Below are 18570 nucleotides of genomic sequence, written 5' to 3' on the forward strand. Positions count from 1 at the left end.
TGCGTACTCGTACACTTTCAACTGTCCACACTGCGTACTCGTACACTTTCAACTCTCCACACTGCGTACTCGTACACTTTCAACTGTCCACACTGCGTACTCTTACACTTTCAACTGTCCACACTGCGTACTCTTACACTTTCAACTGTCCACACTGCGTACTCGTACACTTTCAACTGTCCACACTGCGTACTCGTACACTTTCAACTGTCCACACTGCGTACTCTTACACTTTCAACTGTCCACACTGCGTACTCTTACACTTTCAACTCTCCACACTGCGTACTCTTACACTTTCAACTGTCCAGACTGCGTACTCTTACACTTTCAACTCTCCACACTGCGTACTCTTACACTTTCAACTGTCCACACTGCGTACTCTTACACTTTCAACTGTCCACACTGCGTACTCTTACACTTTCAACTCTCCACACTGCGTACTCGTACACTTTCAACTCTCCACACTGCGTACTCGTACACTTTCAACTCTCCACACTGCGTACTCGTACACTTTCAACTCTCCACACTGCGTACTCGTACACTTTCAAATGTCCACACTGCGTACTCGTACACTTTCAACTCTCCACACTGCGTACTCGTACACTTTCAACTGTCCACACTGCGTACTCGTACACTTTCAACTCTCCACACTGTGTACTCGTACACTTTCAACTGTCCACACTGCGTACTCGTACACTTTCAACTCTCCACACTGCGTACTCTTACACTTTCAACTCTCCACACCGAGTACTCTTACACTTTCAACGCTCCACACTGCGTACTCTTACACTTTCAACTCTCCACACTGGGTACTCTTACACTTTCAACTGTCCACACTGCGTACTCGTACACTTTCAACTCTCCACACTGCGTACTCGTACACTTTCAACTCTCCACACTGCGTACTCTTACACTTTCAAATGTCCACACTGCGTACTCGTACACTTTCAACTCTCCACACTGCGTACTCGTACACTTTCAACTCTCCACACTGCGTACTCTTACACTTTCAACTCTCCACACTGCGTACTCGTACACTTTCAACTGTCCAGACTGCGTACTCGTACACTTTCAACTGTCCACACTGCGTACTCGTACACTTTCAACTGTCCACACTGCGTACTCGTACACTTTCAACTCTCCACACTGCGTACTCTTACACTTTCAACTGTCCACACTGCGTACTCTTACACTTTCAACTCTCCACACTGCGTACTCGTACACTTTCAACTGTCCACACTGCGTACTCTTACACTTTCAACTGTCCACACTGCGTACTCGTACACTTTCAACTGTCCACACTGCATACTCGTACACTTTCAACTCTCCACACTGCGTACTCTTACACTTTCAACTGTCCACACTGCGTACTCTTACACTTTCAACTCTCCACACTGCGTACTCGTACACTTTCAACTGTCCACACTGCGTACTCTTACACTTTCAACTGTCCACACTGCGTACTCTTACACTTTCAACTCTCCACACTGCGTACTCTTACACTTTCAACTGTCCAGACTGCGTACTCTTACACTTTCAACTCTCCACACTGCGTACTCTTACACTTTCAACTGACCAGACTGCGTACTCTTACACTTTCAACTGTCCACACTGCGTACTCTTACACTTTCAACTCTCCACACTGCGTACTCTTACACTTTCAACTGTCCACACTGCGTACTCGTACACTTTCAACTGTCCACACTGCGTACTCGTACACTTTCAACTGTCCACACTGCGTACTCGTACACTTTCAACTCTCCACACTGCGTACTCGTACACTTTCAACTGTCCACACTGCGTACTCGTACACTTTCAACTGTCCACACTGCGTACTCTTACACTTTCAACTGACCAGACTGCGTACTCTTACACTTTCAACTGTCCACACTGCGTACTCGTACACTTTCAACTCTCCACACTGCGTACTCTTACACTTTCAACTCTCCACACCGAGTACTCTTACACTTTCAACGCTCCACACTGCGTACTCTTACACTTTCAACTGTCCACACTGCGTACTCGTACACTTTCAACTCTCCACACCGAGTACTCTTACACTTTCAACGCTCCACACTGCGTACTCTTACACTTTCAACTCTCCACACTGGGTACTCTTACACTTTCAACTGTCCACACTGCGTACTCGTACACTTTCAACTGTCCACACTGCGTACTCGTACACTTTCAACTCTCCACACTGCGTACTCGTACACTTTCAACTCTCCACACTGCGTACTCTTACACTTTCAACTCTCCACACTGCGTACTCGTACACTTTCAACTGTCCAGACTGCGTACTCGTACACTTTCAACTGTCCAGACTGCGTACTCTTACACTTTCAACTGACCAGACTGCGTACTCTTACACTTTCAACTGACCAGACTGCGTACTCTTACACTTTCAACTCTCCACACTGCGTACTCTTACACTTTCAACTCTCCACACTGCGTACTCTTACACTTTCAACTCTCCACACTGTGTACTCTTACACTTTCAACTCTCCAGACTGCGTACTCGTACACTTTCAACTCTCCACACTGCGTACTCGTACACTTTCAACTGTCCAGACTGCGTACTCGTACACTTTCAACTGTCCACACTGCGTACTCGTACACTTTCAACTCTCCACACTGCGTACTCTTACACTTTCAACTCTCCACACAGCGTACTCGTACACTTTCAACTCTCCACACTGCGTACTCGTACACTTTCAACTCTCCACACTGCGTACTCGTACACTTTCAACTCTCCACACTGCGTACTCTTACACTTTCAACTGTCCACACTGCGTACTCTTACACTTTCAACTCTCCACACTGCGTACTCTTACACTTTCAACTCTCCACACTGCGTACTCTTACACTTTCAACTCTCCACACTGCGTACTCTTACACTTTCAACTGTCCACACTGCGTACTCTTACACTTTCAACTGTCCACACTGCGTACTCGTACACTTTCAACTCTCCACACTGCGTACTCGTACACTTTCAACTGTCCACACTGCGTACTCTTACACTTTCAACTCTCCACACTGCGTACTCGTACACTTTCAACTCTCCACACTGCGTACTCGTACACTTTCAACTCTCCACACTGCGTACTCGTACACTTTCAACTCTCCACACTGCGTACTCTTACACTTTCAACTGTCCACACTGCGTACTCGTACACTTTCAACTGTCCACACTGCGTACTCGTACACTTTCAACTCTCCACACTGCGTACTCGTACACTTTCAACTCTCCACACTGCGTACTCGTACACTTTCAACTGTCCAGACTGCGTACTCGTACACTTTCAACTGTCCACACTGCGTACTCGTACACTTTCAACTGTCCACACTGCGTACTCGTACACTTTCAACTCTCCACACTGCGTACTCTTACACTTTCAACTGTCCACACTGCGTACTCTTACACTTTCAACTCTCCACACTGCGTACTCGTACACTTTCAACTGTCCACACTGCGTACTCTTACACTTTCAACTGTCCACACTGCGTACTCGTACACTTTCAACTGTCCACACTGCATACTCGTACACTTTCAACTCTCCACACTGCGTACTCTTACACTTTCAACTGTCCACACTGCGTACTCTTACACTTTCAACTGTGTACTCGTACACTTTCAACTGTCCACACTGCGTACTCTTACACTTTCAACTCTCCACACTGCGTACTCTTACACTTTCAACTGTCCAGACTGCGTACTCTTACACTTTCAACTCTCCACACTGCGTACTCTTACACTTTCAACTGACCAGACTGCGTACTCTTACACTTTCAACTGTCCACACTGCGTACTCTTACACTTTCAACTCTCCACACTGCGTACTCTTACACTTTCAACTGTCCACACTGCGTACTCGTACACTTTCAACTGTCCACACTGCGTACTCGTACACTTTCAACTCTCCACACTGCGTACTCGTACACTTTCAACTGTCCACACTGCGTACTCTTACACTTTCAACTGCCCACACTGCGTACTCGTACACTTTCAACTGTCCACACTGCATACTCGTACACTTTCAACTCTCCACACTGCGTACTCTTACACTTTCAACTGTCCACACTGCGTACTCTTACACTTTCAACTCTCCACACTGCGTACTCGTACACTTTCAACTGTCCACACTGCGTACTCTTACACTTTCAACTCTCCACACTGCGTACTCTTACACTTTCAACTGTCCAGACTGCGTACTCTTACACTTTCAACTCTCCACACTGCGTACTCTTACACTTTCAACTGACCAGACTGCGTACTCTTACACTTTCAACTGTCCACACTGCGTACTCTTACACTTTCAACTCTCCACACTGCGTACTCTTACACTTTCAACTGTCCACACTGCGTACTCGTACACTTTCAACTCTCCACACTGCGTACTCGTACACTTTCAACTGTCCACATTGCGTACTCGTACACTTTCAACTCTCCACACTGCGTACTCTTACACTTTCAACTGTCCACACTGCGTACTCTTACAACTCTCCACACCGAGTACTCTTACACTTTCAACGCTCCACACTGCGTACTCTTACACTTTCAACTCTCCACACTGGGTACTCTTACACTTTCAACTGTCCACACTGCGTACTCGTACACTTTCAACTCTCCACACTGCGTACTCGTACACTTTCAACTCTCCACACTGCGTACTCTTACACTTTCAACTCTCCACACTGCGTACTCTTACACTTTCAACTCTCCACACTGCGTACTCTTACACTTTCAACTCTCCACACTGTGTACTCTTACACTTTCAACTCTCCACACTGCGTACTCGTACACTTTCAACTGTCCACACTGCGTACTCGTACACTTTCAACTGTCCAGACTGCGTACTCGTACACTTTCAACTGTCCACACTGCGTACTCGTACACTTTCAACTCTCCACACTGCGTACTCGTACACTTTCAACTCTCCACACTGCGTACTCGTACACTTTCAACTGTCCACACTGCGTACTCTTACACTTTCAACTCTCCACACTGCGTACTCTTACACTTTCAACTGTCCACACTGCATACTCGTACACTTTCAACTGTCCACACTGCGTACTCGTACACTTTCAACTCTCCACACTGCGTACTCTTACACTTTCAACTGTCCACACTGCGTACTCGTACACTTTCAACTGTCCACACCGCGTACTCTTACACTTTCAACTCTCCACACCGCGTACTCTTACACTTTCAACTCTCCACACCGAGTACTCTTACACTTTCAACGCTCCACACCGAGTACTCTTACACTTTCAACGCTCCACACTGCGTACTCTTACACTTTCAACTGTCCACACTGCGTACTCTTACACTTTCAACTGTCCACACTGCGTACTCGTACACTTTCAACTCTCCACACTGCGTACTCGTACACTTTCAACTCTCCACACTGCGTACTCTTACACTTTCAACGCTCCACACTGCGTACTCTTACACTTTCAACTCTCCACACTGCGTACTCTTACACTTTCAACTGTCCACACTGCGTACTCGTACACTTTCAACTCTCCACACTGCGTACTCGTACACTTTCAACTCTCCACACTGCGTACTCTTACACTTTCAACTGACCAGACTGCGTACTCTTACACTTTCAACTGTCCACACTGCGTACTCTTACACTTTCAACTCTCCACACTGCGTACTCTTACACTTTCAACTGTCCACACTGCGTACTCGTACACTTTCAACTCTCCACACTGCGTACTCTTACACTTTCAACTGACCAGACTGCGTACTCTTACACTTTCAACTGTCCACACTGCGTACTCTTACACTTTCAACTCTCCACACTGCGTACTCTTACACTTTCAACTGTCCACACTGCGTACTCGTACACTTTCAACTCTCCACACTGCGTACTCGTACACTTTCAACTCTCCACACTGCGTACTCGTACACTTTCAACTGACCAGACTGCGTACTCTTACACTTTCAACTGACCAGACTGCGTACTCTTACACTTTCAACTCTCCACACTGCGTACTCGTACACTTTCAACTCTCCACACTGCGTACTCGTACACTTTCAACTCTCCACACTGCGTACTCGTACACTTTCAACTCTCCACACTGCGTACTCTTACACTTTCAACTCTCCACACCGAGTACTCTTACACTTTCAACTCTCCACACCGAGTACTCTTACACTTTCAACTGACCAGACTGCGTACTCTTACACTTTCAACCCTCCACACTGCGTACTCTTACACTTTCAACTGTCCACACTGCGTACTCGTACACTTTCAACCCTCCACACTGCGTACTCGTACACTTTCAACTCTCCACACTGCGTACTCGTACACTTTCAACTCTCCACACTGCGTACTCTTACTACGAAGAAGTAAAAGCCAACTATATCACATCACCAAGAAAACTAATGCTTTTCAAGGCCTCTTAAACATTTTTTTTTTTTTTTTAACTCTCGCCACAAAAAGTACCACAGGAATCAAAGACAGAAAAGAGGCCAATCTATTTCTCCCGACTGTTGGTTACCGGCCGGCTGAGACGTTGCTCATTCATCTTTGCAATTGGATATTTTTTTACGAGTCACATTAGAAAACAATACTTGAGCAGCGTTAACCCCTTTTGAGAAGAGAGGCCACCCAATGTTATTAGCAAGTCAAGGCTCATTAGCTTCTCCTCCACAATCCCTGCTCTACTAAATGGCTCCTGTAATACCGATATAGAGCAGGAGAGAGGAGGCTGGGCCGGGAGGGAGGCACCCTGAACCTTAATGATAATGAGTACAGTACTCTCACTCAGACAGGCAGCCAAGCTAATGTCTATGAGATGTCGCTGCTATTCCATAACACAGTCGGGATCTAAAACAAATGTACCACCACAGTTAGGCCTGTTATCAGCCCACAATGCATTACCAGAGGCTGTTAAAAACATGCCCCCGGTTGGTTGGGAGGGAGCAGAGGCACGGCCCACTTTTAATTATAAAGGATAACACTGAGACCTGGACAGAGGTTCTATTTCTAACAGGAAAAAAAATGATTTTTATTACAAGAGTCAAAATGTCAACGAGAAGGACAATAGATAAATGATACGCAATTAAAAGTCCCCGAGGCGACCTAAAAAACAACTCCTGCCAACTATTCCCTCTGTCCGCTGGCCATGTAGCCTGGTGCTGATGGCGTACAAAAGTTTATTACCCAGTTCTCCTCTATTCAGAGCATGTACCCCCCCCCCCCCTTTATTACCCAGTTCTCCTCTATTCAGATCATGTACCCCCCCCCCCTTTATTACCCAGTTCTCCTCTATTCAGAGCATGTACCCCCCCCCTTTATTACCCGGTTCTCCCCTATTCAGAGCATGTACCCCCCCCCTTATTACCCAGTTCTCCCCTATTCAGAGCATGTACCCCCCCCCCCCCCCTTATTACCCAGTTCTCCTCTATTCAGAGCATGTACCCCCCCCCCCCCCTTTATTACCCAGTTCTCCCCTATTCAGAGCATGTACCCCCCCCCCCCCCCTGTAACCCCCCCCCTTTATTACCCAGTTCTCCTCTATTCAGAGCATGTACCCCCCCCCCCCCCTTTTTACCCAGTTCTCCTCTATTCAGAGCGTGTACCCACCCCCCCTGTAACCCCGCCCCCTTTATTACCCAGTTCTCCCCTATTCAGAGCATGTACCCCCCCCCCCTTTATTACCCAGTTCTCCTCTATTCAGAGCATGTACCCCCCCCCCCTTTATTACCCAGTTCTCCTCTATTCAGAGCATGTACCCCCCCCCCCCCTTTATTACCCAGTTCTCCCCTATTCAGAGCATGTACCCCCCCCCCCCCCTTTATTACCCAGTTCTCCCCTATTCAGAGCATGTACCCCCCCCTGTACCCCCCCCCCCTTATTACCCAGTTCTCCTCTATTCAGAGCATGTACTCCCCCCCCCCCTTTTTTACCCAATTCTCCCCTATTCAGAGCATGTGCCCCCCCCTTTATTACCCAGTTCTCCTCTATTCAGAGCATGTACCCCCCCCCCCCCCCCTTTATTACCCAATTCTCCCCTATTCAGAGCATGTACCCCCCCTTTTATTACCCAGTTCTCCTCTATTCCGAGCATGTACCCCCCCCCTACTTTAGTCCAGAGCCCTATTCCCTATATAGTGCACTACTTTAGACAAGAGCCCTATTCCCTATATAGTGCACTACTTTAGTCCAGAGCCCTATTCCCAATATAGTGCACTACTTTAGACCAGAGCACTATTCCCTATATAGTGCACTACCTTAGACCAGAGCCCTATTCCCTATATAGTGCACTACTTTAGACCAGAGCCCTATTCCCTATATAGTGCACTACTTTAGACCAGGGCCCTATTCCCTATATAGTGCACTACTTTAGACCAGAGCCCTATTCCCTATATAGTGCACTACTTTAGACCAGAGGCCTATTCCCTATTTAGTGCACTGCTTTAGTCCAGAGCCCTATGGACTATAAAGGGGATAGGGTGCCATTTGGGACACAGTTCATTTCTCCTACCCAGGCTTTCAGAGAGTCCTCATAAAACAAACCAACAAATGTGCTGCTCTCATTAAGTCACTGCCCTGCTCAGAACAAACTCATTAAAATAACAGCAGAGTTGTTCTGTGAACCCTGAGACAGTATAGAGCCTGGCTGGGAGGAGGCCGTACAGAGCCCGGCTGGGAGGAGGCCGTACAGGGCCCGGCTGGGAGGAGGCCGTACAGGGGCCGGCTGGGAGGAGGTCGTACAGAGCCCGGCTGGGAGGAGGCCGTACAGGGCCCGGCTGGGAGGAGGCCGTACAGGGCCCGGCTGGGAGGAGGCCGTACAGGGGCCGGCTGGGAGGAGGCCGTACAGGGGCCGGCTGGCAGGAGGCCGTACAGGGGCCGGCTGGGAGGAGGCCGTACAGGGGCCGGCTGGGAGGAGGCCGTACAGGGGCCGGCTGGGAGGAGGCAGGTGTACACTAGGGTGTGAGGGGGCATGTGTACACTAGGGTGTGAGGGGGCAGGTGTACACTAGGGTGTGAGGGGGCAGGTGTACACTAGGGCGTGAGGAGGCAGGTGTACACTAGGGTGTGAGGGGGCAGGTGTACACTAGGTTGTGAGGGGGCAGGTGGACACTAGGTTGTGAGGGGGCAGGTGGACACTAGGGTGTGAGGAGACAGGTGTACACTAGGGTGTGAGGGGGCAGGTGTACACTAGGGTGTGAGGGGGCAGGTGTACACTAGGGTGTGAGGGGGCAGGTGTACACTAGGGTGTGAGGAGGCAGGTGTACACTAGGGTGTGAGGAGGCAGGTGTACACTAGGGTGTGAGGGGGCAGGTGTACACTAGGGTGTGAGGGGGCAGGTGTACACTAGGGTGTGAGGGGGCAGGTGTACACTAGGGTGTGAGGGGACAGGTGTACACTAGGGTGTGAGGGGGCAGGTGAACACTAGGGTGTGAGGGGGCAGGTGTACACTAGGGCGTGAGGAGGCAGGTGTACACTAGGGCGTGAGGGGGCAGGTGTACACTAGGGCGTGAGGGGGCAGGTGTACACTAGGGCGTGAGGGGGAAGGTGTACACTAGGGCGTGAGGAGGCAGGTGTACACTAGGGTGTGAGGGGGCAGGTGTACACTAGGGTGTGAGGGGGCAGGTGTACACTAGGGTGTGAGGGGGCAGGTGTACACTAGGGTGTGAGGGGGCAGGTGTACACTAGGGTGTGAGGGGGCAGGTGTACACTAGGGTGTGAGGGGGCAGGTGTACACTAGGGTGTGAGGGGGCAGGTGTACACTAGGGTGTGAGGGGGCAGGTGTACACTAGGGTGTGAGGGGGCAGGTGTACACTAGGGTGTGAGGGGGCAGGTGTACACTAGGGTGTGAGGGGGCAGGTGTACACTAGGGCGTGAGGGGGCAGGTGTACACTAGGGCGTGAGGAGGCAGGTGTACACTAGGGCGTGAGGAGGCAGGTGTACACTAGGGCGTGAGGGGGCAGGTGTACACTAGGGCGTGAGGGGGCAGGTGTACACTAGGGCGTGAGGGGGCAGGTGTACACTAGGGCGTGAGGGGGCAGGTGTACACTAGGGCGTGAGGGGGCAGGTGTACACTAGGGTGTGAGGGGGCAGGTGTACACTAGGGTGTGAGGGGGCAGGTGGACACTAGGGTGTGAGGGGGCAGGTGGACACTAGGGTGTGAGGGGGCAGGTGTACACTAGGGTGTGAGGGGGCAGGTGTACACTAGGGTGTGAGGGGGCATGTGTACACTAGGGTGTGAGGGGGCAGGTGTACACTAGGGTGTGAGGGGGCAGGTGTACACTAGGGCGTGAGGAGGCAGGTGTACACTAGGGTGTGAGGGGGCAGGTGTACACTAGGTTGTGAGGGGGCAGGTGGACACTAGGTTGTGAGGGGGCAGGTGGACACTAGGGTGTGAGGAGACAGGTGTACACTAGGGTGTGAGGGGGCAGGTGTACACTAGGGTGTGAGGGGGCAGGTGTACACTAGGGTGTGAGGGGGCAGGTGTACACTAGGGTGTGAGGAGGCAGGTGTACACTAGGGTGTGAGGAGGCAGGTGTACACTAGGGTGTGAGGAGGCAGGTGTACACTAGGGTGTGAGGGGACAGGTGTACACTAGGGTGTGAGGGGACAGGTGTACACTAGGGTGTGAGGGGACAGGTGTACACTAGGGTGTGAGGAGGCAGGTGTACACTAGGGTGTGAGGGGGCAGGTGGACACTAGGGTGTGAGGGGGCAGGTGGACACTAGGGTGTGAGGAGGCAGGTGTACACTAGGTTGTGAGGAGACAGGTGTACACTAGGGTGTGAGGGGGCAGGTGTACACTAGGGTGTGAGGAGGCAGGTGTACACTAGGTTGTGAGGAGGCAGGTGTACACTAGGGTGTGAGGGGGCAGGTGTACACTAGGGTGTGAGGAGGCAGGTGTACACTAGGGTGTGAGGGGGCAGGTGTACACTAGGGCGTGAGGGGGCAGGTGTACACTAGGGCGTGAGGAGACAGGTGTACACTAGGGCGTGAGGAGACAGGTGTACACTAGGGTGTGAGGGGGCAGGTGTACACTAGGGTGTGAGGGGGCAGGTGTACACTAGGTTGTGAGGGGGCAGGTGTACACTAGGGTGTGAGGGGGCAGGTGTACACTAGGGTGTGAGGGGGCAGGTGTACACTATGGTGTGAGGGGGCAGGTGTACACTAGGTTGTGAGGGGGCAGGTGGACACTAGGTTGTGAGGGGGCAGGTGGACACTAGGGTGTGAGGGGGCAGGTGGACACTAGGGTGTGAGGAGGCAGGTGGACACTAGGGTGTGAGGAGGCAGGTGGACACTAGGGTGTGAGGGGGCAGGTGGACACTAGGGTGTGAGGAGGCAGGTGGACACTAGGGTGTGCAGGTTGTACCGTAATAAGTCCGAAGGTGGCATCATCTAGCAGGTTCTCAAAGGACTGGGACAGAGCTCTGCTGTGGGGGCTGACCTGGAGGAGGGAGGCATCTGTGGTAGACCTAATAGGGAGGACAGAAAGAGAGAGAGAGAAAGAGAAATAAGAATAAGTGCGATATGACAGAGAACAGAGGAGGAAAGTTCAAGCCTCAGAGTGTCTGTGTCATGGACTGATCATGAGACGAGTCCAAGAGTCGGTGGTTTCAGGGCCACAACTTTGGTTTTAGAAGTGTGGGGGGGGGGGTGACATAATTATTATTATTTTTCCAGTCGGATAAACACTCCAAACATTCAACCCGACCGCTCGGAGGCGTCCGCGCGGTCCTAAAGAACACTGTTGCTTCTTTTTGTATCACTTTCCAATCATAAAATCCCACAGCCCCCAGTGAAAGTTGGGTCTCTGGGAACAAGCTTGTCTGGAAGAGAAGCTCAGAGAGTCTCTGGTCTCAGGAAACAAGCTTGTCTGGAAGAGGAGCTCAGAGAGTCTCTGGTCTGAGGGAACAAGCTTGTCTGGAAGATAAGCTCAGAGAGTCTCTGGTCTCAGGAAACAAGCTTGTCTGGAAGAGGAGCTCAGAGAGTCTCTGGTCTGAGGGAACAAGCGTGTCTGGAAGATAAGCTCAGAGAGTCTCTGGTCTCAGGGAACAAGCTTGTCTGGAAGAGCTCAGAGAGTCTCTGGTCTCAGGGAACAAGCTTGTCCAGTATTGGATTCTGCCACTACAGAAACCAATATTGTGACAATCACTTAACAGTCCTTCACTAAGCTGTACTCAGATCCACCCTGTAGACGACTACAAGTCACAGGTCTTAACTGTGTGTTGTTAGTGTCTGGCTGATATCACAGGCCTTAACTGTGTGTTGTTAGTGTCTGGCTGATATCACAGGCCTTAACTGTGTGTTGTTAGTGTCTGGCTGATATCACAGGTCTTAACTGTGTGTTGTTAGTGTCTGGCTGATATCACAGGCCTTAACTGTGTGTTGTTAGTGTCTGGCTGATGTGTGGAGTAGACTACTTCTAGTGCTAACAGCCCCACAGCCAGTGACTGTGTCCCAAATCGCACCGTATTCCCTTCAAAGTCCACAGGGCTCTGGTTAAAAGTAGTGCACTAAATAGGAAACAGGCTGCCATTTGGGAAGAGTCTTTTCTATGGTTAAGATGATCCCCACTAGGACTTGTTCCTCCATGAATTATTGAAGAGCTCTATTGATTTTTCATGGAAATTGAATAGGGACTCTTTAACAGACTAAACATGTAACACGTAAAAAAACCACCATGTCTGACAACGGTTGCTTCACATCGGGGCGTAGCACAGGAAACACCGTCTGCTGCAGGAGGAAACACTAACACACTTAGTTCATCAACATCCCTGTACTATAGTAGGTAGGCTCAGTGACTAGCGTTACGCATATCATACAGTGGGTTCAAACAGGGGCTGCGTCCCAAATGTAGGGTCCCAGAAAGATCTGCTTGGTGGAGAACGCGGACGGGATCCAGACATTAAAACAGAAGTAAACAATATTAAAACATTTAACTACAGAAGCTAGTCGGACATCACCTAAATGTATTGAAGCTAGTAGGACATCACCTAAATGTGTTGAAGCTAGCAGGACATCACCTAAATGTATTGAAGCTAGTAGGACATCAACAAAATGTGTTGAAGCTAGTAGGACATCACCTAAATGTGTTGAAGCTAGCAGGACATCACCTAAATATATTGAAGCTAGTAGGACATCAACTAAATGTGTTGAAGCTAGTAGGACATCACCTAAATGTACTGAAGCTAGCAGGACATCACCTAAATGTATTGAAGCTAGCAGGACATCACCTAAATGTATTGAAGCTAGCAGGACATCACCTAAATGTATTGAAGCTAGCAGGACATCACCTAAATGTGTTGAAGCTAGCAGGACATCACCTAAATGTACTGAAGCTAGTCGGACATCACCTAAATGTATTGAAGCTAGTCGGACATCACCTAAATGTGTTGAAGCTAGTCGGACATCACCTAAATGTACTGAAGCTAGTCGGACATCACCTAAATGTGTTGAAGCTAGTAGGACATCACCTAAATGTACTGAAGCTAGTCGGACATCACCTAAATGTGTTGAAGCTAGTCGGACATCACCTAAATGTACTGAAGCTAGTCGGACATCACCTAAATGTATTGAAGCTAGTAGGACATCACCTAAATGTACTGAAGCTAGTCGGACATCACCTAAATGTGCTGAAGCTAGTCGGACATCACCTAAATGTGCTGAAGCTAGTCGGACATCACCTAAATGTATTGAGGCTAGTAGGACATCACCTAAATGTGTTGAAGCTAGTCGGACATCACCTAAATGTTTTGAAGCTAGCAGGACATCACCTAAATGTATTGAAGCTAGCAGGACATCACCTAAATGTGTTGAAGCTAGCAGGACATCACCTAAATGTATTGAAGCTAGCAGGACATCACCTAAATGTGTTGAAGGTAGCAGGACATCACCTAAATGTATTGAAGCTAGCAGGACATCACCTAAATGTGTTGAAGGTAGCAGGACATCACCTAAATGTGTTGAAGCTTGTCGGACATCACCTAAATGTTTTGAAGCTAGTCGGACATCACCTAAATGTATTGAAGCTAGCAGGACATCACCTAAATGTATTGAAGCTAGCAGGACATCACCTAAATGTTTTGAAGCTAGCAGGACATCACCTAAATGTATTGAAGCTAGTAGGACATCACCTAAAATGTATTGAAGCTAGTAGGACATCACCTAAATGTATTGAAGCTAGTAGGACATCACCTAAATGTATTGAAGCTAGTAGGACATCACCTAAATGTATTGAAGCTAGTAGGACATCACCTAAATGTATTGAAGCTAGTAGGACATCACCTAAATGTATTGAAGCTAGCAGGACATCACCTAAATGTATTGAAGCTAGCAGGACATCACCTAAATGTATTGAAGCTAGCAGGACATCAACTAAATGTATTGAAGCTAGCAGGACATCAACTAAATGTATTGAAGCTAGCAGGACATCAACTAAATGTATTGAAGCTAGCAGGACATCAACTAAATGTATTGAAGCTAGCAGGACATCAACTAAATGTATTGAAGCTAGTAGGACATCACCTAAATGTGTTGAAGCTAGCAGGACATCACCTAAATGTATTGAAGCTAGCAGGACATCACCTAAATGTGTTGAAGGTAGCAGGACATCACCTAAATGTATTGAAGCTAGTAGGACATCACCTAAATGTATTGAAGCTAGCAGGACATCACCTAAATGTGTTGAAGGTAGCAGGACATCACCTAAATGTATTGAAGCTAGTAGGACATCACCTAAATGTATTGAAGCTAGCAGGACATCACCTAAATGTATTGAAGCTAGTAGGACATCACCTAAATGTATTGAAGCTAGTAGGACATCACCTAAATGTATTGAAGGTAGCAGGACATCACCTAAATGTATTGAAGGTAGCAGGACATCACCTAAATGTATTGAAGCTAGTAGGACATCACCTAAATGTATTGAAGGTAGCAGGACATCACCTAAATGTATTGAAGGTAGCAGGACATCACCTAAATGTATTGAAGCTAGCAGGACATCACCTAAATGTATTGAAGCTAGCAGGACATCACCTAAATGTATTGAAGCTAGCAGGACATCACCTAAATGTATTGAAGCTAGCAGGACATCACCTAAATGTATTGAAGCTAGCAGGACATCACCTAAATGTATTGAAGCTAGCAGGACATCACCTAAATGTATTGAAGGTAGCAGGACATCACCTAAATGTATTGAAGGTAGCAGGACATCACCTAAATGTATTGAAGCTAGTAGGACATCACCTAAATGTATTGAAGGTAGCAGGACATCACCTAAATGTATTGAAGGTAGCAGGACATCACCTAAATGTATTGAAGCTAGCAGGACATCACCTAAATGTATTGAAGCTAGCAGGACATCACCTAAATGTATTGAAGCTAGCAGGACATCACCTAAATGTACTGAAGCTAGCAGGACATCACCTAAATGTATTGAAGCTAGCAGGACATCACCTAAATGTATTGAAGCTAGCAGGACATCACCTAAATGTATTGAAGCTAGCAGGACATCACCTAAATGTATTGAAGCTAGTAGGACATCACCTAAATGTATTGAAGCTAGCAGGACATCACCTAAATGTGTTGAAGCTAGCAGGACATCACCTAAATGTATTGAAGCTAGCAGGACATCACCTAAATGTATTGAAGCTAGTAGGACATCACCTAAATGTACTGAAGCTAGCAGGACATCACCTAAATGTATTGAAGCTAGCAGGACATCACCTAAATGTATTGAAGCTAGCAGGACATCACCTAAATGTATTGAAGCTAGCAGGACATCACCTAAATGTATTGAAGCTAGCAGGACATCACCTAAATGTATTGAAGCTAGCAGGACATCACCTAAATGTATTGAAGCTAGCAGGACATCACCTAAATGTATTGAAGCTAGCAGGACATCACCTAAATGTATTGAAGCTAGCAGGACATCACCTAAATGTATTGAAGCTAGCAGGACATCACCTAAATGTATTGAAGGTAGCAGGACATCACCTAAATGTATTGAAGCTAGCAGGACATCACCTAAATGTATTGAAGCTAGCAGGACATCACCTAAATGTATTGAAGCTAGCAGGACATCACCTAAATGTATTGAAGGTAGCAGGACATCACCTAAATGTATTGAAGCTAGCAGGACATCACCTAAATGTATTGAAGGTAGCAGGACATCACCTAAATGTATTGAAGGTAGCAGGACATCACCTAAATGTATTGAAGGTAGCAGGACATCACCTAAATGTATTGAAGGTAGCAGGACATCACCTAAATGTATTGAAGCTAGTAGGACATCACCTAAATGTATTGAAGCTAGCAGGACATCACCTAAATGTATTGAAGCTAGCAGGACATCACCTAAATGTATTGAAGCTAGCAGGACATCACCTAAATGTACTGAAGCTAGCAGGACATCACCTAAATGTATTGAAGCTAGCAGGACATCACCTAAATGTATTGAAGCTAGTAGGACATCACCTAAATGTATTGAAGCTAGCAGGACATCACCTAAATGTGTTGAAACTAGTCGGACATCACCTAAATGTATTGAAGGTAGCAGGACATCACCTAAATGTGTTGAAGCTAGTAGGACATCACCTAAATGTATTGAAGCTAGCAGGACATCACCTAAATGTATTGAAGCTAGCAGGACATCACCTAAATGTATTGAAGGTAGCAGGACATCACCTAAATGTGATTAACTTATTAGAAAATTCTATAATTTTCCAAAGATGATCATAAAAGGAAACAAAAGAAGAATAGATTCCTTCAACTTCCTGAAGATTTGTCGTGGGTCCTCAGATCCCCAAAATGTTCTACAGCTGCAACATCGACAACTGGTTGCATCACTGCTCGGCCTCCGACCGCACTAGAGGGTAGTGCGTATGGCCCAGTACATCACTGGGGCTAAGCTGCCTGCCATCCAGGACCTATATAATAGGCGGTGTCAGAGGAAGGTCCTAAAAATGGTCAAAGACCCCAGCCACCCCAGTCATAGACTGTTCCCTCTACTACCGCATGGCAAGTGGTACCGGAGTGCCAAGTCTAGGACAAAAAGGCTTCTCAACAGTTTTTACCCCCAAGCCATAAGACTCCTGAACAGGTAAACAAATGGCTACCTGAACTATTTGCATATTGTGCCCCCCCCAACCCCTCTTTTACGCTGCTGCTACTCTGTTTATCATATATGCATAATCACTTTAACTACACATTCATGTACATACAACCTCAATTGGCCCGACCAACCAGTGCTCCTGCACATTGGCTAACGGGGCTATCTGCATTGTGTCCCGCCACCCCCTCTTTCACTCTACTGCTACTCTCTGTTCATCATATATGCAGAGTCTACATGTACATACTACCTCAATCAGCCTGACTAACCGGTGTCTGTATAGAGCCTCTCTACTGTATATAGCCTCTCTGCTGTATATAGCCTCTCTACTGTATATAGCCTCTCTACTGTATATAGCCTCTCTACTGTATATAGCCTCTCTACTGTATATAGCCCCTACTGTATAGAGCCTCTACTGTATAGAGCCTCTACTGTATAGAGCCTCTACTGTTTATAGCCTCTACTGTTTATAGCCTCTACTGTTTATAGCCTCTCTACTGTATATAGCCTCTACTGTATATAGCCTCTCTACTGTATATAGCCTCTCTACTGTATATAGCCTCTCTACTGTATATAGCCTCTCTACTGTATATAGCCTCTCTACTGTATATAGCCTCTCTACTGTATATAGCCTCTCTACTGTATATAGCCTCTCTACTGTATATAGCCTCTCTACTGTATATAGCCTCTCTACTGTATATAGCCTCTCTACTGTATATAGCCTCTCTACTGTATATAGCCTCTACTGTATATAGCCTCTACTGTATATAGCCTCTCTACTGTATATAGCCTCTCTACTGTATATAACCTCTACTGTATATAGCCTCTCTACTGTATATAGCCTCTCTACTGTATGTAGCCTCTCTACTGTATGTAGCCTCTCTACTGTATATAGCCTCTCTACTGTATATAGCCTCTCTACTGTATATAGCCTCTCTACTGTTATTTTTCACTGTTGTTTATATTTCACCTAATAACTTGTTGCACTGTTGGTTAGAGACTGTAAGTAATCATTTCAATGTAATGTACCTGTTGTATTCGGCACACGTGACAAATAAACTTTGATTGGAAGAGGCCAGATCCCAAGAATGCCCCTGTCTGTGTGCGCCCGTTTGTCTACCCCTTTCTGTAGCCGTTAGCGATGATGCTAATGAAAAAAAAAAAAAAAAAAAAAAAAATGCCATCTGGCAAAATGGCAGCCTATACCCTTTATAGTGCACTACTTCTAAAGGAGGTGCCCTATATAGGGAATAAATAGGGTCACATTTGGGACAGTAGTGTGATGTAAAGTTAATTAGCCTGTTTGAATAGTCCTGCAGCCCCAGAAAACCAACACAGCAGTTGTTAAAGGCTTTGCAACTCATTAAAAACCTCTGCCAGCTGTAATATACTCTGTGATTTTAATATTCAGAGCTATTTCAAATAAACTCCACTGTGCTCAGTTTGGCTCATTTAAAAACAGAGGAGAGAGTGT

At 47.3% G+C, this 18570-nt stretch overlaps 1 protein-coding gene across 1 annotated transcript in view; it reads right to left on the reverse strand.

Moving 5' to 3' along the window:
- Positions 1 to 18570, reverse strand: part of LOC110515635 (TBC1 domain family member 15) — an 88540-nt gene that overhangs the window by 49218 nt on the left and 20752 nt on the right. The window contains exon 6 of the mRNA XM_036945427.1: positions 11358 to 11460. Within this exon, the coding sequence (XP_036801322.1) occupies positions 11358 to 11460 (103 nt within the window). The remainder of the gene's footprint in view (positions 1 to 11357; positions 11461 to 18570) is intronic.

This window comes from Oncorhynchus mykiss, chromosome 15 (genome assembly GCF_013265735.2).
Source record: "Oncorhynchus mykiss isolate Arlee chromosome 15, USDA_OmykA_1.1, whole genome shotgun sequence".
In the NCBI taxonomy this organism is placed as follows: domain Eukaryota; kingdom Metazoa; phylum Chordata; class Actinopteri; order Salmoniformes; family Salmonidae; genus Oncorhynchus; species Oncorhynchus mykiss.